This window comes from Vigna unguiculata, chromosome 3 (genome assembly GCF_004118075.2).
Source record: "Vigna unguiculata cultivar IT97K-499-35 chromosome 3, ASM411807v1, whole genome shotgun sequence".
Lineage (NCBI taxonomy): Eukaryota > Viridiplantae > Streptophyta > Magnoliopsida > Fabales > Fabaceae > Vigna > Vigna unguiculata.
Genome location: NC_040281.1, coordinates 28,786,691 through 28,814,082, shown reverse-complemented (window position 1 = coordinate 28,814,082; position 27,392 = coordinate 28,786,691). Strand labels below are relative to the sequence as shown.

General features: G+C 34.7%; 1 protein-coding gene across 4 annotated transcripts; it reads right to left on the bottom strand.

Moving 5' to 3' along the window:
* Window positions 1-720: 720 nt before the first annotated feature.
* Window positions 721-26,934, bottom strand: LOC114177495 (peroxisome biogenesis protein 1). Of its 4 annotated transcripts, XM_028062868.1 has the most exons (18): window positions 26,636-26,932; window positions 26,372-26,545; window positions 25,313-25,412; window positions 23,698-24,180; window positions 22,448-23,182; window positions 21,755-21,846; window positions 20,843-20,916; window positions 20,513-20,732; window positions 12,194-12,287; window positions 11,902-12,056; window positions 10,979-11,209; window positions 10,201-10,401; window positions 9,770-9,895; window positions 9,633-9,694; window positions 8,857-8,974; window positions 3,985-4,269; window positions 1,071-1,145; window positions 721-911 (listed from the first exon to the last, which is right to left on the bottom strand). In XM_028062868.1, exons 1-17 carry the CDS (start codon window positions 26,825-26,827, stop codon window positions 1,107-1,109), a joined length of 3,381 nt encoding a protein of 1,126 aa, XP_027918669.1. In that variant the 5' UTR covers window positions 26,828-26,932; the 3' UTR covers window positions 721-911; window positions 1,071-1,106. The 4 variants fall into 4 exon arrangements, 3 of the variants coding, with proteins under 3 accessions (XP_027918669.1, XP_027918671.1, XP_027918670.1); XR_003603135.1 differs by having other exon boundaries at window positions 721-1,145; window positions 3,985-4,181; window positions 26,636-26,934; XM_028062870.1 differs by lacking the exon at window positions 26,636-26,932 and having other exon boundaries at window positions 25,317-25,412.
* Between the last annotated feature and the right edge of the window lie 458 nt (window positions 26,935-27,392).

The following is a 27,392-nucleotide window of genomic DNA, read 5'->3' as shown; positions in this document are numbered from 1 at the left end:
GTGTGACTATGAGTGTAATTACTTCACATCACTTTCAACTAACCCATGTCTCACATGTACTTCTTAAAAGTGTAAAGATGAATTTTCCCTTAATTTTAAGAGCTACCATTTGTCTTTGTCTAATTTTAAAGAACCACCCGTATTAATTAGGACTAAATAAGTGTTATATATAAATTAGTTGAATTAACTTTAACTTAGTAGTCTAATATTTGCAATTGAATTTCCTAATGTTTTTGAACACTTGAAAAGTACCTCTTCCTCTTCAAAACTGTGAAATGCTACTTATTAAAGAGGGTCAACCCCTCTTGTTTTCTCAATTTAGAAGATTGTTTTAAATTCTTGAAAAAAGGTTTTAAGTTTTCCATTCTTGCCTTGATTCTTATGAATATTCATGCACTTATCCATTGAGTATTCTTTAAAAAAGTGACATGTTCTTTCTCATTTCTCAACCCATTTTCTAATTTCTTTCGCAAAATGATTTTGTTTTTCATAGGTCTTCTATGAATTACAAATTTGAATCACAGTAGGACATACTTCCACAAGCTTCTTTTTCTATAATATACCTCTTAAATTGATCAAATTTCTATCATCCTAAAGTGTAGGAAGTAATTGCAGGTCTAATTTAAGTGTTTGGCATGCTGCGGAATTAACCAGATATCTTGGCTATGCTACAGCCACCCTGCATTTACTATTCAAGTTCATTTACAATAAAAATATCGATTAGAAAAAAAATTTCGGTGTGCATAACAATAAATAGTGTAAATAAATGATACAAAAAATCATTTTCGTTACATATCTTGACAATCTTTGTGAGACTACAACAAAAATACATTTTTATTGTGTAATTTGTCATAATTCTATTGATATATACACTGACGGAAGGTCATTTAAGGGCTTACTTCAATTGCTGCCTGCAATTTCACAAACCAAAAATAAAATTTGAGAAATTTTTTGTAATATTGCTAGGAGATTTTACATTATCAAATACAACAAATGATGAGTTGAACTATACAAGTTTACTATTAAAGATGTGCACATGAAAAGAGAAGACATTTCAGAGAAATTAATACCAAAGAACATCTTCCACCACATGAATCTTTGACCTGTCAAGCTAAAGTTGCCTTCTTTCCTTTCGAGTCTCTTGACTGCAGAAATTATGTTAACCAATTATAACAAATTAGAGATTTTGCATTGGTGACAAGGATAAAGAGAAAAACATAGATCGCATGTGATTATTTACCGAATAAAACATAGATCGCATGGCATTTGCACTAACATATTTCGAACGAAATGAATTACGCCTAGCCATCTAAACCACTTGTGAATAAGAGTTTAGATAGCTTACACGTATAGAAGTGTAATTTGAGAAACCAAACAAAAACAACTCCATTAACATAATTCAAGTCAATATCACACAACCGCCTATCATCTATACTTTCACATTTAAAGGTTACATCATCATTTTCAGTCACTCAAGATAATTCGTGACAGATTTAGTGATTTTAAAATTAATGATAATTTAGACAAGTATAAAATTTAGAGCATTCAGGATTAGATTAAATGTTTTTGTCCCTAAAAAAATCTGAGTTTTTGTTCTTGTCATTAGTATCCATTACAAAAATACTGAAGTGATTAATGGAGATGACATCAAGCTGACATAATTGAGACTTATACGAAAACTGACATATACATGGATTAAAAACAAAATAATAAATTTAAATGGACTAAACAAAAATAAAATAATATGAACTAAAGGAAAAATGTTTAAATATTAATATACTTAACATCTCCACCTATACACCTACCTCTTCTTTCCTTAGATAAACTTCATTCCTTCTATCTGGTCCTAATTGACGTAGAAAATTATCCAGATTCTAAAAGTCTGAACACAATAACTCTAAACTTCATTACTGACAATGAGGTATCTATAAAGACCAAATTGAGTCACATAGATAACAAGTCACTAACCATTTGGGATATCAAGAGCATAAAGAAGCAAATAATGTCCTAGATTCCTGTAGTTGGACTGTAAAGTTAGATACAATCTAATTGAAAAGGAAAGTGTTTGAATAAGTGACTATTATAAGTCTAACATGAGTTTGAGGTCCAACTATTTGACATGTAGATTATGAATATAGGATTAAAATTATCACATGGTACTCCAACATTAGTTTATTATGACTTCTTGTCGAGTTCTCCACTTTCTTGTGGTCGACCCTCGAGCTACACGTCATCATCAACAACGCCACTTCTTCTTTAACTTCTTCTGTGAGGTTTATCGTCTCTTCATTTCGCTCTCGGACCGAAAATATTTGGAAATATGTCCGGACTTAACTGAAAAACTTGTACGAGTAGCACTCCTTTGCATAATGGCCATACTTGCCAACACTTGAAGCACTCAGTGTTTAAATTGCTTGATCAATCTCCTCTCCATGGACCTCGTCCACTTCCATGCCAATTTTGTTGACCGGATTGTTCTTTCTCTTCCTGTCCTCGGCTTCTACCACTAGAATCACTTCCTATACCTCCTCGGTATCTTCCTCTTCCTTGAGTGTTTTGAGTCTTTCCCTTCATTTGGAGTAGTTGATCAAGTGGCTCAACCTTCTTCTTCTTCCGTTGCTCATACGCCTCAAGGGACTCGACAAGCTCTTCAACCGTGAGCGTTGACAAGTCCTTGGATTCTTCAATCGCGCACACCACATTCTTGAAATTGTTGGTCAATGACCTAAGAATCTTCTCCACAACTTGGCTAGCGGGCATAGTCTCTCCGTTTCTAGCAAGTTGGTTTGCAAAGGTTTCAACCAAGTTATGTACTCGGCTACTCCTTCAGTCTCCTTCTCTCTCATGCTCTCTAGCTCACCCTTGAGCATCTGAAGTCGCACTTGCTTCACTCGGTCATCACCCTTATACACCTTCTCCAAAATATCCCACGCTTCTTTTGAAGATTTGACACTTGCAATCTTCTCAAAGCCAAACTTGTCCACAGCTTGGTACAAGATGTACAAAGCTGCCTTGTACTTCACAAGAGCTTCTTTCAATTGGTTATTTGACCAATTCACAGTGTTGGCTGGTTCTTCAAAACCATCTTCAACCACCTTCCACTTTTCTTGGAGCCAAGAAGAGCCTTTATCTTTAGACTCCAATTGTCATAGTTGACCCCCTTTGTCAACTTAGGCAGGAATACACTCTTTGTAAGACTAGCCATCTCACTCTCTTTTCAAACACTCAAGCTCTCTCTAGCTTCCTTTTTTTCCACTCAGACACTCAAGTTAACTAGCTCTTGATACCACTTTTTAGACAACAACTCTCAACTCTTGTGAAAAAACTTGATTCACTTCTTGTTGTTGTTGTTCATTCATATAATTCACGATACAATTTATAGACTCAATTTTCTGTTTGTTGTGCTCACAAGGACTATAAACTGCTAGTACACTAACTATCCAAAACGGCTAACTCATTAACTACCCACAATGGCTAACTCCTTAACTATTATTAAGACTCCAACAACTAGTTCATTTATGTTTATTTTAAACCCAACAAATGGCACAAATAAAAAATGTATTTTGAATTCTACAATCCGAAATTAACTTTTCTTACTTCTGCATTGTGTAACTCGAAATACAACACCTAATCCTTTACATTATAAATTATACAATACAGAAAATTTTTAGATCATTCAAACCAGAAATTTCCCGATAAAACTGTATGAATGAATGCTTTTTACATTTATCACAATGTATGGAGATCCAGGGAGAAAACATGAAGGTGCAGGAAGCAATTGCACCGAAGATGATATAGTTGTCAATTCCGAGAGCTAACTTTTTTTATTCAACATCAATCAAAGCTCATGGGTATCAATATACCTAATAATCTACAACCAACAAGTTCCTACTCATCCACAAAACACAGTGCGAACACAATTTTGTTAAACTGAAGAGATTATAAAAGCGAAACTCATACTAGTTCACGGGAGAAGGGAAAAACCTGGGCAGCGACAGATCTCTTTGAATCCAGGAACTGGTGATATATATTGTAGAGTCTTCTCTTCTCTTCTTCTGAAACAGATGGTCTAGCCTTGGATGCTGTGAACTTTAGAAGAGCATCAGTAATAACGGGTGTTTTTTCTGTCCTTAAGGCATCCACGTTGTCCAGAACATCATGAACTGCTGCAAGCTGCGCATCTGAGAGGAGAGCTTGGAGATCAGCTCCACTGAATCCCTCAGTCATATTAGCTATTGTAGTCAAATCAATATCTTTGTCCATTGCCAACTGAATAATTAAAAAGACTCAGTTTAATTAAATTAGAAAAGGATTTTGTTTGATAAATTATTAATGTTAATTATATGAGGTGAAAGTGGAACTTCCCACTACTAATAGAAGGCGTAAGACTAACAATAATCCTCCCTTGTCAAACATGAAAATATTAAAATTCAAAATTAGGGTAGGTTAATGACCAACTTGACATTTTGCGGTGTGCACATATCTTATGTGGAATTCAATCTCATCTATAGAAGTGAAAGCCAGTGAAATTTCTACACTAGAACCTCAATAGGGCTTGACTCTCCATGGCGACTATAGAATTGATTAAAAGAATTGTGCATATTGGACAGACATGATAATTTATAATTATTAGTAAGATACAATTAGGGAAAGAAAGAAACATATAACATAATCCCTAAATTAAAGCTATACACTATTTCCCTATTTCCATATATTCATATCTTTGACACTCCTCAAATTGGAGCCTATGTATTATATGCACCACACTTATTATCAATACAATCTAAACGAGATCCCTTGAGAATTTTAGAGGAGAAATCAGTCAGTTGGTCGTTGGAAATAACAAAGTTGGTGGTGACAACCATAAGAAGAACAAAGTTGACAGTGACAACCACAAAAATGGAGGTCACAACGTATTTTGCAAGTGAAGTGATCAAAACAAGAGGGAATAAAGAAAATTTGGTACGAGGAACATAAAGTTTGGATTCAGCAACATATGCAATATGAATAGTGAAAAAGTTAAGATTCAACCACAAAGGCCCCAGAGAACTAGACAACAACCTTAGAGTTTTTGAGATTGTATATTTACTTTTTCTTGGTATAGAGGCTTGAAGGAAGGATGGAGCTTGAGATTTGACGCTACCAACCTGTACATTGACCATGATGCAAGTGTTGGAGATGTTGATATTGAGTTTGATGTCGGGTTTGGGTTGTAACATATCGTTTAGATGCATTCTAAGTAATTACTTATTATTGATCTTGATTTGACTAAGTGGATATTTTAGTTCGGAAGTGTTTGAACAGTGGTTGGAATGTTTAAATTTGTTTTCATGGATTATAGTTCTTTTTAATATGTTAAAATGTTTTTAAGTTTTTTAGGTTTTTGGGAAGAGCATTTTACTCAATTAAAACTTTGTTTTAAGCATTTCAGGTCGTGAATCTTGTTTTAACCAATTAAATTGACATTTCAATTGATTAAAATCACTAAAGTATTTAAATGATTTTAATGGATTAAAAAGATGTTTTAATGAATTAAAATGAGCAAACGAGTATCGAAGTTCTGTTTTAATGGATTAAAACAGTTTTTGACCCATTTAAACTATTAGCTACCTAAGCAAGTAATCTCTAGTTATCTTCATGCAATCAAATTATGAAAGTTCAAAAACCTTTCTAAAACATAGAGATTAGTCTTGCTAGTTGAAAAACAATTCTTGGAATTTTTTTATCTGATTCAATGTCATCAAGATCATAGATTTAGAAGATCACCATTGCTTTTCTTTACAATATTTTGAGTTGAAATTTGTTCAAATGACCTTGTTCCTTAATTTTGTAATCCTGTAGGTGTTTAGTTTTTTACTAGGGTTGTTAAGGGTGTTATCTTAAAATAGGATTCACAAGTAGTGTAAGAGATCTTGTAGGATTAAAGATCTTACGGTGTATTAATTGAACTATGTAAGGAAATAAAGATTTATTTTATTGATAACAATCATACTAATTAGATTCTCACCATCTATATTTATAATAATTTTTTTTTTTTAAATAAGGCAATAAGAATGTGTTGAAATGAATAAGAAAATTCTAAAGATATTTTTCCTAATTACTATAGCTCAAAATATTTTTATCTTGATTGTTGTAAGGTTTAAATAAGCTTTTGGTCCTAATTTTCGTTATGATATTTCAAATTGGTCCCCCAATTGTCTCAAATAGACTCCAATTTTTGAAAAATTGATGTAATTTGGTCGTTTCAGTTAGTGTTGTACCAACAAAGTTAAAAATATGTCACGTGTCGGTTCATTATTTTTTGTCTTTATTTTTTAATTTTTTTTATTTATTCTTTTATTCTTTTAATTTTTTAATTTATTTTTTTAATTTTTTAAGAAAAAAATTGTCCACATGTCAAGTCAGTATCATGTCATATGGTACTGTCAATGTGACGTGGCAATGGCATTGCCAACTGAGGTCTTTGAAATCTTTGTTAATTTTTCTCATATTGTTTGAATCAATTTAGAAAAAAACATCAAAAGAATCAAATGTAGGAATGGTACTAAATATGTGAATTATGAACTTTCTACATTTTTGTCTCATTGTAGAATTGTTCATGAAATAATGTGTCTAAAATATTGTCCATAAGTCAGTACAACTTGATAAGACAAAACATTGAAATTGGGAAACTCTATCAAAGATAATCTTGACAAAGGTCTTGTCGTTACAACACATGTGCCAACAGGATTTCGAATAGAGGACATTTTCACTAAAGGACTTCCTTAGGGCAAACTCTAGGATCTTGTAGGCAAGTTGGAAATGATTATATTCATTTTCCAACTTGAGAAGGAGTATTGTAAATAGTGGATTATTAATGGAATAAAAATATCCTCAATATCTATGCAGCAATTAGGAGAAAATATCTTTATAATCTTGCTATTCATTTTGGCGTAATTACTTTATTTTAAAGGGTTTGAATGTTAGAAATAGAGGTAATGTGATGGGGCCAAAAAGTAAATGGGCGCCCAATGAGACTGTAGCCCATGAACTGAAGCACAATTCAAGATGGGGAAGGGCATATGTGAGAAAGAAGAACCAGGATAATGACGTTGTCGGATTAGAAGAGTGGTTAGTTAGAGGAGAGAGAGAGAGGAGGAATATTTTTCTATTATTAGTATCAGGTGTGGAGAGTAGGAGAGGGCGGTTGTTTTGCTGTTTGTTGAATAGAGAACCTTGTTGGTAAGTCTAGAGGAGCCTAGCTCTGGGCAGTGGGATTGATTATCTTTGCTGTATTTTCTTCTTTTGCAGATAAATCTCAGACCTGACTTATATTTCATTCACCTATTCTCTTTTGTTGCTTGTTTTTGTGGTGTGGATCTGTATCATAATGACAATGTAATTGTATGATTGTTGTTTATTGAAGATTCCACATTGACCAGAGATATGGCCAAACAATAGTATATTAGAGAAACTGGATCACAAACTCAGAAACAAGAAAGAAAACTCAAACAGAGAAAACTGAGAATTTCATATAGAAGTTTCAGAATTATTACAGAAACACCTCTGGCAATTCGAGGGTACAGAAACCTCCTACTATTCACTCATTTTACTATCCTCCCCCCAAAACACATCTGTATATACAAGCTTCCCCATAACATAACTACTAACAGATTTTACAGTTGTTTTAAGTAAAACAAACAACTGTATTTTCCTTTTACCTTGTTTCTTCTTTAATAGACCTTCGAAATAGGAGGTTGTGACAAAAAAGCCCATCCTGTAGATATTATTCGAACTCGTCCCCGTTTTTTAGGGAAAATCTCCGCATTGACTTAGTATAGATATGGGTAATACCAGATTTTTAAATTGGGTATAGGAATGGAATGGGTATGTACATATTCGTCCCGTCCCTGTCCCAATACACATCCCGTCGGCATTTACATCTTTATTTAAATTACTAAAATATCCATAATTTACTAAAATATCTAATGAAGGTATATTATATTTTAGTGACTAAATTTTTCAATTTCATTTATCATATCATATCTAATTTTTCTTCTTTTTTTCTATATGTGGGTGGATCGAATGCAAGTGAAACTCAAACTGTTTGCAAAATTAATAGATGTGTTGGTTATTATGGAATTTTAGTTATGTGTAATTGTTTAGTATTTATGTAATTCTTTGAATTTTCTCTAGTTACTTGATACCCTAATTTGAGATTTATACAATTATAATATTTTTCTTAATATTTGATATCTCGAAGAAAAGAGAATATGTTCTTTTATATTGAATATTGCGATAATATCTTGATTTCTTTGCTGGGATTTTTATTCTTTATAGAAATGATTTAATTGATATTTAGAACAATACAAACATGGGTATGAATCTACCCGAGGGATGGGGATGGAACAAAAATTGTGTACCCGTTGGGTTTGGAGACGAGAATGAATTTTTATTACGGGAATGGGATGAGATAATGAAACCCACACCTGCATGTTATCATCCCTGGTGCAAACCTCACTTTATCTAGCCAGTTTTATGAGATTGAGTTAAGTTTAAACTCCACTTCCTTAACTAAAATAATTCTTTATTTCCTTACATAGTTCAAGTCCCTTTCTCTCTTTAACTGAACAACAATTACTATTGACTCTAGGTGGATGTAGTGAACTAGTAGGCATCAGATACATATGATATTTTCTCATGCTTTTGCTAACATTATAACCCTGATTCTATTGCATAACGTATGAACAGGTAAAACATTCAATCCAAAACATTTATTTACCTTGTATATTAAGAACCCCAACAAGATATCATGAGCAATTTGCAAACAAGAAACAAAACATCGACAATACTCATAGAAGTCATGCTAACACATACCTTTCTAGAAAGTACAGCAATAATTTCCAATCTCTCGTGCCATGATGGAAAGTCACAGAATAGAAGACGATCTAACCTACCAGGTCTCAACAGTGCAGCATCAAGTAAATCTGGTCTACTGCTTTCACGAAAAACAGATATTATAATAACCAATGATTAATATCCATTTTCCATTTGTTCTTACTATCACAAGAAATAGTCACCACAAACAAGGGTCAATTGTAAACTAATCGTAGCCAAATCATTATTCCAGCTTAGAAGAGAAGCTTGATAAATGAAAAATATCTCATATATCAAAATTTATTAGGAGTTATAATAAGATGCAACAGTTGAGATAATTAGTGAGCTAAAAAAGTAGGAGGATGTAAGGTGAAGGATTCATTTTGTCCGGTAATATTTGATAATTAAGCTTTGCTCTTTGTAAAAGGAAGAATCCTTTGTGAAAGGGAAAGCATTCGAGAAGTATTCTTTCTCCGTTTCTCTTTTCGATCAATAAAATCTTTCTTTGGTTCATAAAATATTGCAGTTGCAGGACTGCAAAGTTTAATTCATTCAGACTCCTATTTTATTCTATAAATGCTTGCTGAAAAGTTTATCCAAACTAATCCTAAAGCCTGTACCAGAAATTGTCTACGTAACTAATATAAATTAAGTATAAGCCAATTGAACTACAGTCTTCATTAAACTTTATATCCTTTCAGCTAGTCTTTCATCCATGGACACTATCAAAATTTTGTTTTATTTGGGACAAATGAAAACATGTATGAGAAACTAACCTTGTTGCAGCAAACACAAATACACCAGTTAAAATCTCAACACCATCTAACTCAGTCAAAAACTGAAAATTGAAACATCTGAAGTCAGATTTTATTCACGAAAGTAAAAGTTCAAAAAGCAACAAATATATACTGACTTGATTAACAACTCGATCAGTTACTCCAGTATTGTCATGCCCTCTCTTGGGGGCAATAGAATCAAATTCATCAAAAAAAAGTAGACATGGTGCTGCAGCTGCTGCTTTAGAGAAAATATCCCTAACCTGAAACCAGCATTCAACACCCAGACCTTGTATGCAAAATCAATAATTTTAATTTGAAATATTAAAATATATTATAGACAACCAAAGAAACGTCCTACGTCACCTAACAAAAGACATTCATCATCAAATGGCTCCCAGTGACAGTATAAAAAGCTAGTTAGTCAATTGAGATGTATTAACCTTCAGAAAAACCTTTCATTTTATGCAGAGAAATTGAGAAAATATAAGGATTAAAAAAGAATTAAATAAATTCAAAAGTACCATACACCAATAATAACCCAGAGAAGTTCTTATTGGTCTCTTACAGCTTGTTCAGAAGCACCAATGTACTTGTTTAACAGCTCTGGCCCTTTTACTGATATGAATCGAAGTGAAGAAGCAGCAGCAGCAGCACCAACTATGTGAGTTTTGCCACAACCAGGAGGACCATATAAAAGGACATTTGACCGTAACCTCAAAGGTGCTTGTGCAAAAATTTTTGGAAACTTTGATGGCAGCTCTATCATCTGAAATAATTTAACCAACAACGTAAAATCATTGAAATGTCAGAGTATAGAGTAAACATACAACAAAAGAGAAAAATAATTGTTATTAGGCTGCCTTATTGTTAGTCCTCTATCAACTAGAGATACGACTTACATTAGTTTTCTAAGCTTAGGAAGGCCTCACCTTAATAACTAGTTTTGCGGGATTAAATATGTCCTCCACTTGACTTACGCAAGTATTTTACAAATATAACAATACTACCTCTGGACTTAAATATAAACAAATTAGCTAATTTTACACTGATTAAGAATGCCAGCTATGTTCATTAAATGTTGTTCTTAATTTCAACAAATAAAGTACATTTTCAACATTATCCTTAGTCATATTTATTGAGATGATGCCCCGATTTAAACATAAGGGTATTTTTGAGATAATAACATTAAATAAGGTTGAATTCATTGGAATTTTCTTATATCTAAGTCCCATAAACATGACCATATATTTGTTTATATTTGAATCCAAAGGGAGTAAGTGAAAAACACATGATACATAAAATCTAGTGACAGAACAAGATTCTAACATTTCACTAAGTCAGACCTCCTTAATAGCATTTCGAATGTCAACAAGACCACCCACATCATCCCATCCAGAACGGCCATCATCAGAAGCTGATTTTGTAATATCACGCATTGCAACTGGAAGAAAATCAAGCATTGCCTGAGAGAAATCCTCCCTTAGTATAGCTGGACTCTCATGCACATCAATGGAAGCATTAGATGGCAGAAAACGGCGAACAGCAGAATGAACAGTTCTGTCAACTAATATTTCCTGGAAGCAAGGAAGATATTAAATATTTGCATACTTGCAGCTCATACATAGTAATCAACAGTTCATGAATTAATAATACTCAGATTGAAAACCAAACTTCTACATAAGCAAGTGTTGTTCATCAAATGTAAATGATGCCCCTTAGATAATATTAATAATAATAATAACCATTAAATATTGTAGGAACACAAACATCTTTTTATGTTTTTCAAGCTATGATAAAGTAATCTTAAATTTTCTTATCTCTAATCTAGATCATATGCTAATGAAATTTGTGCAGGAATATTTCAATGAATGTTTCATGAACAAATGCACGAACACCTGCCTTTCTTCCTCTACCACTGATAAAAGGGCTTACACCATGACAATTTAATGAAAAGAAAATATAACACCCTAACTCAAAAAAGGGCTTCCGTAAATCCCACAAACTGTGCCGTTTTTCTATTCTTGTTTGTCTTAAAAAAACAAACTCGTTAATGATATAAAGCATGAAATCTGCAGCTGAATGAATATCTATACCATAAATGCATAGACTTCCTATTTTCCTTCTCTCTAAATTTCTCTACTCATGCAGCACATAAAAAACAGAACCACATTCTAAAACATTCACAAAACTGACATTTAGTAATTTTTACACCAGTGAAGCCAAATAAATAACTTCCTACATGATAAATCTAAAAGAAGTAGAATACCAAATCATAACCATCATAACCATCACATTTTACAGCCACGTCAAGCAGGATCTCATCATCGCACTGCAAGTGACGCCTCTGTATTTCATGCTTCAACATAGCCCTGCGCTCAGAGGCTGCAGGAGCAGGAAGCTTTATGTGAAAGTCAAACCTTCCTAATAAAAAGTGAATCAAGAAATCAGCTGCCTGAAGATGAGAAACAAAATGGATATAAAAAATGAAAGATAATGGTCAATATTCTGTTCAAATTTACTATAATCTGACACACATATTACATTCAAAAATATCAAACCTGAAGAGCTTAAAGATTGTGGTATCTTTTCTAGTGATTGTGCAGAAGCTATGAAGGCTATTGGTCCGAATCCACATGATTTTTGCCTCTTCTCCTGTTCAGTGTGCAACAGGCAATAGATTCAAAATGGCATTCAAGAAAGAAAAGTGTGTGCTAAATTGATTTAGCAACAAAGAGAAGACTCAATCTTTTGTGATTAGTATGTGCTTCAGAAAGACTGTTTATTTCTACCAGGTGTAGAACAACTCTAACTTTTATCTAGAGTGTCTTGATGAGGAAAATATTTGTATTTAGTAAAGTATGTACACTTTTAGAAACAATTTTGTAGGAAGTACGGACAAAATAAGAGGGCAGTACAAAAAGAAATGCGATGACATACGGTTGTAAATAATAAATATCTTCATAAATATTTAGAAGATCCCAAATTGATTGCCTTTTTTCCTTTAGGGACTATTGTTCATGTTAGAAAAGAAAATTCCAGTTGAGGAGAAAGTTTGGCAAATTTATTATAGAAGGAAGTTCAAAAATAGAATGTTTATAAATAGACTTTCTGTTTGTTTTAGTGGGATAATCATGGTCTAATAGTTCGTGGTGGCTGGGGTATCCAGTAGGAAAGGGGACAGACAACTCCTTTGAGTAATCTGTTTTGCTTCATTTAGTCCAGTAATACATTAAGGGGTGACCCTTTTTCTGTAGTTTTTCTTTTCTTCCTGAAAATCCAACAGTTAGTCTATAACAGGAAGACAGAATCATGTGAATTGTGTGGCAAAGATTAAAAAGTCACCATTCCGCTTCAAATTCTACTCCCAAAGGTAACAAGTAATGGTAGAGAGAAAGCAAAAATGAATCCACAAAGCAAAGCTAGGAAATCTTGTTGCTCATTCCAAATATAGCTAAACCTGACACGGATACCAAAAACATAATTATGCACCTACCTCGTAGATGGTATATAAGGATGGCAAAAATACTCGTGCCCGCGGGTATCCACGAATATAATCTGCGACGGGTGGTTAGTACGCGTGGGTATTTATTACCCGCAGGTAACGGATAACAGGTATTTTAATATCCGCTTATAAACGAGTCGAGTAGGGGTATCATACTACCCGTACCTGCAGGTACTCATTATCTACAAAAAACTAAAATTATAATTTAATTTATATTTTATTAAGTTAAATTTAATTAAAATTAAAATTTAATTTATATTATATTTTATAATTTTATAATTTTATTTAAAAAATTTATAAAATATATATTTTTGTTAAATATTTGTGGGTATGCGGGTTATCCACGGGTATCCGCAGGTTTCAAAAACATACGCGAGTATTTTTTTAAGCCGATAAACGGACGGGTAGCGGGTGAATTTTTTTTCTTTGTGGGTCGAGGTACGGGAGGCACTATCCGTGTCCAGCCCGACCTGTTGCCATCCCTAATTGTATAGTCACTTGCTGCATGAGTGCAACAAAACAGGAAAATATGGTCTAAATATCAAAGGGTCGTTGGTTTGAAAGATATTGAGAAAAGAGAAACTGAGAAGGCATACCATGAATTTTGTGTTTAGACCACAATGTAACTACTAAATTCATAGAAGAGAGCGTAATTACAGAATATTCAATTATCCTATTATAAATTGTTGACATATTTTAGGAAGTTTTAAATTTTATTCTATCAAGAAATTTTAGGAAGTTTCAGATTTTTATCCCTATTGGTTTTAATTATGTATATTAGTTGTAGAATTGTCAAAGTGGGTTAGAATCTGTGGGCCAACCCGGCCCACCATGGGTTCAGACCGGGTTGGGTTGAAATTCTTTTACAAATTTCAGTACGGGATTAATTTTTGACCCGCCCCACCAAGAATCCGACTCGGGTTGAACCCATGGTGAGCCGGGTTGACTCACCAACCTACCTGCAGATAAAGGGTCACATAATTTTTTTGTATTTGGGTTGGGTTGGCAAATGCAAACATAATATTTTTTGTTATTTTAGTTTATATTTAGTATTTTTGGGACGAAAGAAAAAAAATTGTATTTTTCTTAATTAAGTGAGCCAGTTAGCCAACCCGTTTAACCCACCAACCCGTGGTGGGCCGGACCGGGTTCGAATTTTTTTGGCTCACTAATAAATGAGCCAGGTTGGGTTAGCTCATTAAGTGGCCAACCCATAGTGGGTCGGGTAACCCATTTTGACAGCTCTAATTGGTTGTATCTTGGCTTCATTACTAGAATATCAATCCCACAATATCAGGGATTTGTTTCCTAAACTATCCAATCAATGTGTGTGTGTGTATATATATATATATATGTGTGTGTGTGTGTGTGTGTGTGTGTGTATATGTATATATGTCAAAGATGTTCGTAATGAGACTAAATAAGAAATTATTTTCTTCTATTTTTTGTATAAACTAGTAACATAAGCATATTGTTGGAGATCCCACACCAAGTATAGTTAAGGCCAAATTATACAATATAAATAAATACAAACTTCACCTTACAAATCAGTTATGCGAAATCGAGTTAGGCTCAAAGTCTACTGTGTAAGATAGTATCAAAGTCTATTGGAGTGAAGTCTATTGGTTTTGTCATGCCACCTACTATTGGACCACTCTCCAATATCTAGTCTCACACTAGAGATGTCCAATCCTCGATGTTAAGGGGTGTATGGAAATTCAACATCAACTAATTGCCCTTTTAATTTACTATTTGCAGCCCAATAGACACAATCTCGAGATATTGTTCTCACCTTCACTTGAAATAAGGTTAGCTTGCAAGATCAAATATCAAGTCAGACAATTGACCTCGAATGTGAGTTACATGGCCTTTACTATCCATATCCACAATTGTGAATATGTGCATCAATGGTTTGTCCAATGATTTAAGCCATGAATGAAGAGATGAGTGCCTTAGAAAAGAACCAAACATGGGAAATTGATAGAACACTAGATAAAAATTCAGTGGGATGCAAATGGGTTTTTAGTCTAAAGTATAAATTTGATGGCACATTAGACCGTTACAAAGCAAGGTTAGTTGCCAAAGGATATACTCAGACTGATGGTGTTGATTATTAGGAAACATTTGCTCCGGTGATAAAGATGAATACGGTTAGAATCATTCTCTCATTGGCAACTTATTTTGGTTTGGAATTGCAACAATTTGACGTGAAAAATGCTTTCATGCATGGAAATATAGAGGAAGAAATATACATGGAAATTCCTCCAGGTTTTAGATCTACTAAAGGAGGGAATAAAGTGTGCAGGTTGAAGAAAGCTTTGTATGGGCTTAAGCAATCCCCTCGTGCTTGGTTTGGTAGACTCACTCAAGCTATGATCTCTATGGGGTATCGACAGAGTCAAAGTGACCATACCCTGTTCATCAAACATTCCCAAGAAGGTAAACTTACACTACTCTTGGTCTATGTTGATGATATGATTGTTGCAGGAGATGATGAACATGAGAAACAAATCTTGAAAGAAAAGCTTGCTGCCCAATTTGAAATGAAGGATCTAGGAAAATTGAAGTACTTTCTTGGGATAGAAGTAGCTTACTCAAAGAAAGGCATCTTTACTCCCAACGAAAGTATGTTATTGATCTTCTCAAAGAAATGGGTATGATTAATTGCAAGACTACTGGAGTTCCTATAGAACAAAACCATAGAATTGGGAATGATGAAGGCAATTCTACAATAAATAAAGGCCAATATCAAAGACTTGTAGGGAAGCTCATCTACTTAGCACACACCAGACCAAACATAGCTTATGCTATCAGTTCATGCAAAATCTAAGGGAGAGACATTTGTAGGTTGTAAACAAGATTCTTCAATATTTGAAGAAAAGTCCAGGAAGGGGATTATTGTTTAAGAGAAATGAAAAGTTAATGATGGAAGTGTATACTGATGCGAATTATGCAAGGCCTATCATAGATAAAAAAAATCCACTTCAGGATACTACATGTTCTTGGGTGGAAATTTGGTGACTTGGAGAAGTAAGAAACAACATATTATTGCAAGGTCTAGTGCTGAAGCGGAATACCGAGCTATGGCACAAGGGGTGTGTGAATTGCTATGGATGAGAACTATCCTAAATGATCTTAAAGTGGCATGTGAAGAACCTATGATCCTTTATTGTGATAATAAATCAGCCATTAGCATTGCTCACAACCCAGTTCAGCATGATAGGACTAAATACATAGAGATAGATCGACACTTTATTAAAATGAAACTAGATAGTAGCCTTATCACTACTTCCTACATCCCATCTGGACTTCAGTTAGCATAGATCTGTTCATGAAAGGTCTTCCCACTAAGCAATTTCATAATTTCACATGCAAGCTGGGAATGATAGATATCCATTCACCAACTTGAGGGGGGGTGTTGTTAGTTAAATACTAAATACAATATTAAAAGTTGTTGGTAGTATATTAAATGTATTACTAGAAGTTATTAGAAGCTCTTAGAAGATTCTAGAGATCTCTTGTAATTATTACTTAAGGTTTGAGATCTCTATATACAGAGAAGTTGATGTATTGTTTCAGTGGAATTAACAAAACAATAAAATTCTTTCTTTCAGATTATTCCTTTCAAGTATATATTATTGTTATACCACAATATTAGATCCTATTAATCATATATTATTGTTAGCTATCTCTTCCTCACATCCTCTACCAAATCCCTACAATCTTTCCTCTTTCTTTCTTACACTTTTAAAGTCAAAGTCAGCATGTAGTGACCTAAGGTCATGTAAAAGCTCAGGGACTGTCTTGGCTGTAGTTCAGCAGTTCAGATAACACAGATAGGTCACTGATTTCAGCCAAAGATGAGAAAATGTCATATGGAGCCAATGGTGGATAGTGACGACAGTAGAAGCACTCTGTTTTTTTAACATGTAATTTGCTTTTGCACTCTGTTTTTGAAATTGTGATCAGCTTTCTCGAAGGTTACACCAAGACACACCACATTTTGGAGTGACTAGTACCAAAGACTGGAGGTGGGTGGACCTTGATGATGCAAAGCCTCTGGCAAGCTTAATGGCCTTCTGTATTCCTCATTCATTTTGGTATTGCATAGTTCAGCAACCTCTGAAATGAGTTTCTACCTTTTCTTCTTATTTGTACTGTGGCAGAATGGTTCAACATCAGAAACGTTTTCCTTCCCTTTCTACTGAGTTTCCACCTCTCTTTTCAGTAATAACTCCAAATCTCTTCGGGGATGTCATCTGTTGTGCTCATTGGTTGCTGCTCTACCGTTGTCTGATGTGTCTGATTCTGTGATGTGTTGATTTATTGCTTTTTCTCTCATGTTCTCCCAATTCCTTCCTATTAACATATCTACTTATCTCTGGTATCCTATCCTCCTTCTCTGTCTGTATTCCAATTTCATATCCATTATCATACTAGACTATTGCAGACACCAGCAAAGTAAAAACAATTTTCATCTCCCCATAAATGATTTTTTCAATTAAAAATTGAAAGCTAATTGAACTAACCTATTCATAAGTTCTGTAAAGATAAAAAACCTATTGAAGACTTAAGAAGAGGGATAATCCTGGTAACCCATATACACTTTTTTCACAACCGCAGTTGTCGCCGTCAGAGCCATTGTTCAGATTGGTAACCCCACCAATCAGATCGTCTGGTCCAGCAACCAATCACAATGGTGGGAATCATATGGTGATGAACATAAAAAATTACAAAGATTCGCTATTTGAGTATTGAGTTTGACTTGTAGTTCATCCACTTTTTGAGCATGATTGGAGTGGTTTTGAGCATAATTGGAGTGCTTTTGAGAGAGTAGGAATTTAAATTTATGAAATTGATTTTATAATTATTTTTTAGAGGCTAGTATTGTAAGGCCCACTTTTCGTGCTGCCCTTTTCCTTAAGGCTGCCCCTAACCATTGGGCCTTAGGGCTGGCCCAGAAGGGGAAAAACTGACCTAAATTTGCCCAAACCCTAATCCTGGTGCTTTTTGCGTAAAACAGATTTCCGCACTTCCTTGAGCTGCTACTGCTGTTTCTCTACTAGGGTTTGAGACATCCTTGTCTTCACCATAGTTCAACTTCTTCTCGCGCATGTAAGTTAGTCTCCAACTCATATCACATTTCCCTTGGTATATTTCGTGTTTTTCCAATTAGGGTTCGTAGTGGGCTCAATCTTAAGATTTGTTCCACTGTTTTCCAGTTTTCCAAGCCTATTCTCGGAGTTGTTGTGCTCTACGTTTGCTTGCCAAAGTCCCTTATCAGCCCTTTCCAGGTAAGGAAAGCTAGGACCTTCGGTTGCTTGTGTTTTTCCGTTGTTTTGCTGTCATTTCGTGTTTGTATGGCTTGGTTGTCGTTGTGTCTGATTTGGATTAAGTTAAAGCATGTTTTGGTTCGTGGTTTTGGCTGCTGTACGAGAAAACAGTGGCGAGTGCTGGTTTTCTCGCCCAAGCGAGCTAGTCTCGCCTAAGCGAGATTATCAGAGGCTCAACCAGGATTTTGCTACTCGAATTGTCGCCTAGGCGACGTGCGTTCTTTTTAGGCAAGGAGTGGTCTCGCCTGAGCGAGACCTCGCTGCACCCACTGTTTCCCTGTCAAGCTCTTGCCTGAGCAAGACAAGTTAGCTTGAGCGAAACTGCGGCAGGTTTTGGTGCTATTGTTGAATGGTGTACTGATGTGTGGCTTGCTTGTCTGATCTAAATGTTGTACTTGAGGGGTTACGTGATGATGCCATGATAATATATGAGTTTGAGATGGAAATGGTATGTTACTTTATTGGGTATGAATCGGGAAGCATGAGTTGTATGGTTTGTTGTTTATACATGATATTAATGCTATGGGAAATTCTTGATTGTTGGGTGGAACATGTATAAAGTGTGGGTAGGGCGTAATTCCATGGCTCTCGTAGTGAGAGATCTTGGTGGCGCCTCATCAGTTGAACGTAATCCCATGGACCCTCGTAAGGGGAGTCCCTGGTGGTGCCTCAACATAAGGACGTAATTCCACGCGCGTGTCATGGTGGTGCCTTTTTTTTCCAGGGCGTAATTTCACGAATGCCACGTGGTGGTGCCGGTATAATTCCGCGAAGGCCTCGCGGTGACGCCTCATTGCTAGGACATAATTCCACTGCCACGTGGTGGTGCCTCATTATGCGTATCCGGATAGTCAAGTCTTGGGAGTCTTAATTGATTTTGGTAATCCATGTGTGAATGTCTGTTGTTCATGTTTGACTCTGAGATTTGCATGTTGATTGTTGTAATATAAGAGTTATGTACACTAGCTTACCCCTGTTTGCTTGTTTAGTTGTCTTGTATGTGGTTCTTCTCCTATTGCGATGATCATCGATTCTATTGATGTGAGCAGATGGGAGGGCTCCTGGCAGTGGTAATGGTGATGGAAATGCTACATCTTGATGGATTGGACGGATATTGGGCCCACTATGAGGCCCATCGCTGAAGGATTTTATTAGTTATGATTTTCTTGTCTGAACAAGACCTAGTATAATTATTTGTTTTTCCAGTGTATTTCTGTTTGGGCTGTGTGGAGCCATTTTCATGTAATTTGGGTATATCTGACGTATTGTATATCTTTATACCCTAAATTCCGTACTCTCTGAATAATCATGTATGTGATGTTTTATTAATTTGAGATTATCCAGTTTTTGGGATGTTACAAGTATGATGTGTTAATTAATTTTATAATTATTTAAGTCCACACCAAGAAAAGAAATTAATTACATTAAAAGACCATGAATGATGTGGTCTTTGTGATGGCTAATTCAAAATTGAAGAAGAAGGATGTTAGGAAAACAAAGGGCTATAACATTAAAGATCTTGCTTCCGATGAAGACATCTTAGTTGAAGTTGGAGAAGATGGAGATGCTAGTAGAGGTGGTGCTGCTGCACCTATGGATGATTTGGAGGTTCCTCCAATTATCTATAATGATGAAGGTCATGGAGGAGAGGAAATTAATGAAAGTGAAGATCATGTGGAGGTGGATGATCATTATCCTGCATCTGATATGAAAGATTTCCTTGGATCCTTTGTTTGTATTAAACATTTATGAATTGATTTGTTTTATGCATGACCATTTTATGAATTATGAACCTATTTTTAGTTGTGTTATGAACGATTTTATGAATTAATTTTATCCTTTATATTTTTTTTAATGATGCACCTTTTATGAACATAAGTTTTCATCAACACATAACTCTTACGGGTCGAGTTACGATTTTTTATCCCCTCTCCAATCCCCTTACAACCCTCAAGTGTAACAACATTGGTGACAAGGAACAATAACATACATAAACATTTCAGAGAAACCGCATTGAGTAACAATTGAGGCGTATTTCTTACCCCATATTCATCCATGATGTCAACCAGAAAATCTGTGAGTCCAGCAACAGATATTGACTGCTGAGATCCTTCAGAGTCAGGGGAAGAAATTATGCTATCAAGATCATCAAAGATAACCACAGAAGGAGCATGGTTTAAAGCTTCAGTTACATGGTTTGCAAGTTCTTGGCGAATAACTGGGACCTTCTCAAGGGCAAATTTTGAGCAGGAAATAAAAATTCTGCATAACATTGAAAGCTAAAATTATTAAATCTAAACAGGAGCCAATTGAAAATTACAATAATTGGGAAAATCATAAAGGAACAACTAAATTAGAATTAATATCAATACATGTGTGCAAAGATGTCTTCGTGGTTCTCAAGGGATTTTGCCACAGTTCTTGCTAATATAGTTTTCCCAGAGCCCTGGGAAAAATATTTAAATGTCAAATGCATTGTATTCACACGTCAGATTGGTAACCTTTTTTTGTGGCCAGATCAACAATATGAAGTAGATATGAAAGAATCACTAAGCATAATGTGAAATCTTAATATGAAGAGCTAAATTCTCAACTCAAAGATAAGCACAGCAGACAGTAGTTTTGTGATGTGATGTGATGTGATGTGATGTGAAGCAACTCTAAAACAAACTTCAGCCAATTTGAGGTGGTTCAGTAGGCCTCACTTCATGAAGAAACTAAAACCAAGCTAAAAAAGAAAGGTTAACACAAACTGAAAATGAATTTTACTCGTTGAAGTAAAAGAACAGTATTTATACAACTCAGTAGCTTGCTATGCAAGCTATGCTGACTAGACTATAGCTCATCTACCTACCTAACAGTCAGCATAAGTTAGCTAGTTACTAATAGATACTAAAGTAATAACGGGTGTAAACTATTCCATACAACTTTCCTTTAAATTTATCAAAGATAAATTACAAAAGAAGAAAGATATCTTAGTATGTTTTCCAATTTAGCTTTTATTGTCATAAGGTAATTATTCCTTGGCACTTTTACAGGCTACCACATCTTTAATCAGTCAAGTTATCAATATATCCTAAACTGAAAATACACTTTAGCCAAAATTGATAGCAAGCAATGAAATGAAAAGTGGAGTCGCGGGATATGGTCAAATTATAATATATAAGTAGATGCAAATCTAACTTTACAAATTAGTTTTATAAGATTGAGTTTGACTAAAAATATACTTTCTAAAAGCCATATATGTTTTATATTGAACTTACGAAGGTTTATGTTGTACTCACAGGTGGTCCATATATGAGAACATGTCCAGGGAGTGGCAAGTTGTGTGAGCCAAACCACAAACCAGATGCCGAACATAACAATATCAACATTCCTGCAGCCAGCAAAAGCAGCAAATTAAGTATCACCAAAGGGCATCTCAGTGCCACAGAATGCAAGTGATATTTACGTGAATAAATTCAAATTAATGAGCAGCAGGCATCAAGGAGGAAAACAGATGAATCAAGCATACCTCAATCCAAATTCTAACAAATCATCCATATTAACAGTCCAAAGTAACTAGGAAAAATAGGGAATCTTACACAACAAATAAGTTCAACAGATAAAACAGGTAGAACAGGATTAAAAACCACTGAGCTCAACTAAAAATCAAATTCTCAGGGATGTTATTCACATGAGATCTCTATAAATAATTCCCTTCAGTATCCTTCCCAATCAATCATAACAACATATGAAAAGGTTATGGTCATGCTTAAATTTTATGTACAAACATTTTTTGTATCCTTTATTGCCAAGGGTTATATCTTTGTACATATCATTTGGACATTTTCCTACTTGGCTTGGTACATCTATTAACAATAATCATGAAGGATCAATTAAGATTTTTATTGGGGAAAAAATGCCATGAGAACAATCAATTGAAAAAGTAACAGGCACTTCACCCCCTCCACCTCCCATCCCCAAAATTGACCTACTGTTGATAACATCATCCGCAGTTTTCTCCATCCAGCCAAGGGGAGATAGATTTGAATTAATGTTGTCTTCAGACGTTCTCTCTTCTATAGAAATAATAGACACAGGATCACACAATTTCATCCTTTCAAAAACCTTCAGGTCCACAACATTAATGTTATCATGTTCTCCACCAAGACCAACTTCATATGCACGAAGTTTCCCATTATGCAGATATTCTTCACCAAATGTCAATAAAAACAACAATTCAGCTGCATTGCTACTATTCTCTGAAGGACTATAGGCGAACTGAGCCTTCCCATCACTCCCAAGCTTGTAACAGCTTACTTCAAAATGAAGCAAGGTTTTATCACCCATAATCAAGGAACTAACCTCCATACCTGAAATAGAAGTAATTGCCTTAAGTTGTGTGATATACCATAGTCTTACAAGATTCTGTAATCCCCTGTGATTCTGCGATTGATTTGTAGTTTCTTCCTCTGCTTTGTAATTGGATTCATAGGAGACAGCTTCTAGAACTTTATTTTGGATTGACCAATCTATAGTATCCACAAATAAACCTGATGCAGCTTTCGCTTGGACTTTTTTATCAATGTGATTATTCCGGTCATGAGAAACTTTTAGACCATCTTTCTCAACAGAATTCTCCTGACTTAGTAGTTTGAATTGACACGGAAAAAGAGAGGTTGAAGGAATATTTTTTTCCAGAATAGTATTGCATGCCTTCAAATAAACCCCTATTCAATCACAAAGGCAATATTCTTGTTAAAATCAGATATAAAAAATGAAGGAAGATAAATTTTCAACTGCAATATACATTGAACACTGAGAGAGGAAAAATTCTCAGAGATACTAAGCTTAATATCATTGGAAAATCTATAATTATACTCTTGCTAAAACCAACAAATCCACAAAAAAAGGAGCAAACTTCCATAGACCCTTCCACTATAAATTTCTTCAAATGCCATATTTCAAGTTTGTTTACCTGGGCAAACCTACAGTTTTTCAAAATAAAAAACAGCTTATTCCCTAATCAATGCCTGACAGCTTGATGCACAGTCAAAATGCAATTAGAGACTGATTGTTTCCTAACTATAGAAACAGATAACCTAAACACCAAACATAAAATACGTTTAATAATAATTTGCTGGGTGCAATATTCCACACAATTAAATTCATGAGAAAATAACCTGCAATTGATTGTTAAATAGAAAGGATCCAGTAAGATGGATATTAGGATAAATTGACATACATGAACGTAGGCTAGCTCTCAAATAAAGGCGAAGAGACTTAGCTACCATCACATGTCCTTCACCCACAGATTCTGAAATCATCAACTGAACAATTGCTTGTCGATATTCTATATTGTCAGTATATACATTTTCAGCTTCATTAGTACTTGAACCACCTCTGTTTTTCATAATATTAGTTCTTGAAATGTTAACGTTTTCCTTGGAAACTCTGGGTACTATCAAAACCAACTGAAGCATGCTGAATGAGTATTTTTTGGCTGTTTCAGGGTGAACAAAAGCAACAGTAGTAAGCCCTACATTAAGGTCAACTCCTTGGACATGAGTACTGGTACTACATAATCCTTTTGGATCTTGTAAACGAAGCAGCATCTTAGAAGTGTGTTCTTTATTAGAGGAGTCTTGACGTGAATCTCCTGGTGAATCCAAACTTCTTTTGCGGCTTTTTGGAGCAACAGCAACTTTAGTTTTTCGCATTAGTTGCACTGTCAAAGTCTCAGGTGTTAGATTGATAATCAAAAGAAACTTGTTTACATTAGAACAGTAAGAATCCACTGAATAAGAGAATAATAAATAATTATGTATAATACCACCTGTTGACTTTTTAGGAACAAAGGCAGTTCTTAACAGAGATAAAAACAGAGAGATGCAAATCTAATAAAATACTGATATTGCTAACTGCTGCACTTTTATTATTTTAATGCAATGTAATTTAAATACATTCAGGAAAAAACAAACTAAGATATCAGGTTTCACGATTCTAGCCACTGCACTGATAGCTTAGCTAAAAAATAGGGAATAGTTAATCCACTAACAACAAATTGAAACAGAATAAATTTGACTTATTTAAAACTGAAACAAGTCTGAAAAGTTCCTAAATTATGAAGCATCTAAAGGCACGTTCTCAACACCAACCTTCTCACCTACCCCCAATATGAGATACCCTCCTACTTAATAAGATTTTAGAAGTTAGCAATCATATTGTACAGTAATAATGAAAAGAAATGTGTATAGGAGAAAATTTAAGTCCCAAATTAAGTACATATTTCCCTAAATCATCAAATGTACTGTTTATAAACCATTTATGACAGTTTCATAGCAAGGTAATTCATCCACCACACACAAAATGACACATTGATAATAAATTATCCAAATGTTTGATAGATACTGTAAAATCATTCAACCTATAAATTCACAAGCAGAAGACTTGAATATATAAAAAATAAATTATATGACTACCACCATACACTAAAGCAATAATGCTGCCCAATTCCTATACATATTTGGGATAGATCTCACCAAGCAGCAGTAGAAGCAAATCAAACAGTGTCTAACACATCTGGAAAACTCAAATAAATATCCTAGATTTAAGATGAAAGAGAAAACCCCTGATTATGAAGAACATCATTTGCACTTTTATTTTGGCATCTATATGATAACTACGTCTCTATCATGTTTGTCACAATAGTTCAAAAGGGTATTTCTAGCTTACACATGAAAAGGGTATACACGTGAAATGAAAGCAAAAACTACATTGTCATTAATGATATTTGCAGCTTAGATCAAGCACATGATAAAACCAAAGAACTATAGAGACAGAAATAGGTATCATCTTACCCACCACATTCTTCGGATCAACAGAAGCCACTTGAAATGTGATGACAGTATGACCATGCAACCACAAAGGAAATCTCATCCCTTCATAGACAATCCTGACCTGCATCAAGCTACCCACATCATTATATAAATGTAACATAGAGAGATCAAATAGACTCATTTCTTCTCAAACTGACTGATTTCCTTTTCATATAGCCAGTAGAAAAGACAAGGGGCAAAAGAATATAGTTTAAATAATAGAAAATATAGTATTTAGATCCAAAATGAAAAGTTCTCTGAAAGAAAATAAAGAAAAGTGGTGGTACACAAAGACCTCTATATATCATACTCGCCTTCAACACCAATTACTTCTCTCTGTCTCTCATTCTATCACATGATATCACCTAGCATGTCTACTTTCTCTCTCTCTCTCTCTTTCTAGATGTTAAAGTAGCATTTGGTCTCCACTAATCTTCCAAAGAAGAAAGGGAGTGTCTATTTCCACTCCCATGTCTGTACAGTCACTCCCATTTATCTTTTTTTTATGTAAAATTTATTTTCTTCTTTATTAATCAAACTAGTGCCTAAGACATTCACACAAAATTTCACTAAATAGCAATGGCAATGGACACATTAGAGCAGCAACAAACAATGACAAAGAGAAAACATATGCCGCAATTATTACAATTAAAACGAAGACATACCTGACAAAATTCTCAATAGTTACATTCCAATCCATAATTAGGATTTGATAGAATAAATTTATCCATAAAATCTCACAAGAAAATAAAGACAAATGAAGAAGCTTTTCCATAAGATAAAATTAGTTTATGCATAAGTTAACTTGTAAAAGTTCTCTCCTATTAGCTTCTCCAAAAAAATTATTTAAGTTATGCATAAAATAATTTTAACTTGTGAGTTTGTTCTGCTTCAAAAAATTTATTTGGATAACCTTTTAGTGTTGTAACCTTTTAGTCTTAAAACAAGTACATGCAACTGAATTTCAATATCTACTTTAAATTACTTTCGATCGAATAGTAGTAAGCCGGGGTAAAGTAAGTGTCCAATTCCATTGCGTACCTGGTTGAGGATTATACCCTCGGCTAGGTCGGCGTTGAGCTCCAAAATTTCCCAGTCATCCTCCGTGTTCGGCTCTATGGTGACGAGAGAAGCGTGCGGCACATTGGGAGCAGCTCTCACTTGAACAGTAGCGTGATTCGGCAAGGAAATGCACTCCGCAAATCGAGAAGAAACCTGCACAAGTTATTTTGGAGGCTTTATATAGAATTGAAACTGAAAGCGAGTGAGTGAGAAGGTGCAAGGGGAGAAGTTGAAGTTCCGTACCTCTATGGCGGAAGAATCAGAAGTGGCGCCGGACCAAGAGACGAACCAGGTGTGAGGAGGAGAGCGAAGCTCGAGAGCGAGGATTTCAGGAAGCGGTGTCGAGCGCGTTGACTGAAGAGTTTGGATGAGTGAGAGGGGAAGGGATACAAAACAGGAGTCTATGCCTCCCACCACCTTCACCTCGAACTCCATCGGACGGAATGGAATTAGGTAACCTAAACACACATATTCACTTTCTCATTATCATACGAACCAGGTTTCAGTTTGAGAGGGATGATTGACGAAGACTCTCATTTCTACTCTTCATCCATAAAACATCAATAAAAATAAATTAATATAAAATAGGCTTAAGTACCTTTTTTCGTCGTATTTTTCGTAGTGTTTGTTGCGGATGGTTCTCATTTTTACCAAATATTTGAAATGATCTTCACTTTTGTAATTCGTGTTTAGTTTAGTTCTTTTCTGTGACGCCGTTTAAATCAGTAACGAAATATTGTACATGTGGCATTGTTTGTATTACATTGTACTAGGGTGTATTACGCGTACGGTACATGTGTAATAATTAGATATTTGGAGATAAATAAGTGAGCTAAGTTTTTGAAAATGAATTGTTAGGCAGTTGGTCAGTTGTTGCAATCTTCTTCCTCCATTTCCAATTTGTGTTGTTGCAATCTTCTTCTTCCTGCAATCCCATGTCACTATCTCAATCTTCTTCTTTTATCTTTGGTTGTAATCGTTGGAGGCAACAATGTTGGTG

What these genes read in the sequence shown, in the direction of transcription:
- LOC114177495 (XM_028062868.1), bottom strand. Translation starts at nt 26,827, where the DNA reads ATGGAGTTCGAGGTGAAGGTGGTGGGAGGCATAGACTCCTGTTTTGTA. An exon ending in TTGGTGCTTCTGAACAAGCT is followed by an intron (nt 9,896 to 10,200) that starts GTAAGAGACCAA and finishes TGCTGGTTTCAG; the next exon opens with GTTAGGGATATTTTCTCTAA. An exon ending in TTGCTGTACTTTCTAGAAAG is followed by an intron (nt 4,270 to 8,856) that starts GTATGTGTTAGC and finishes TTAATTATTCAG; the next exon opens with TTGGCAATGGACAAAGATAT.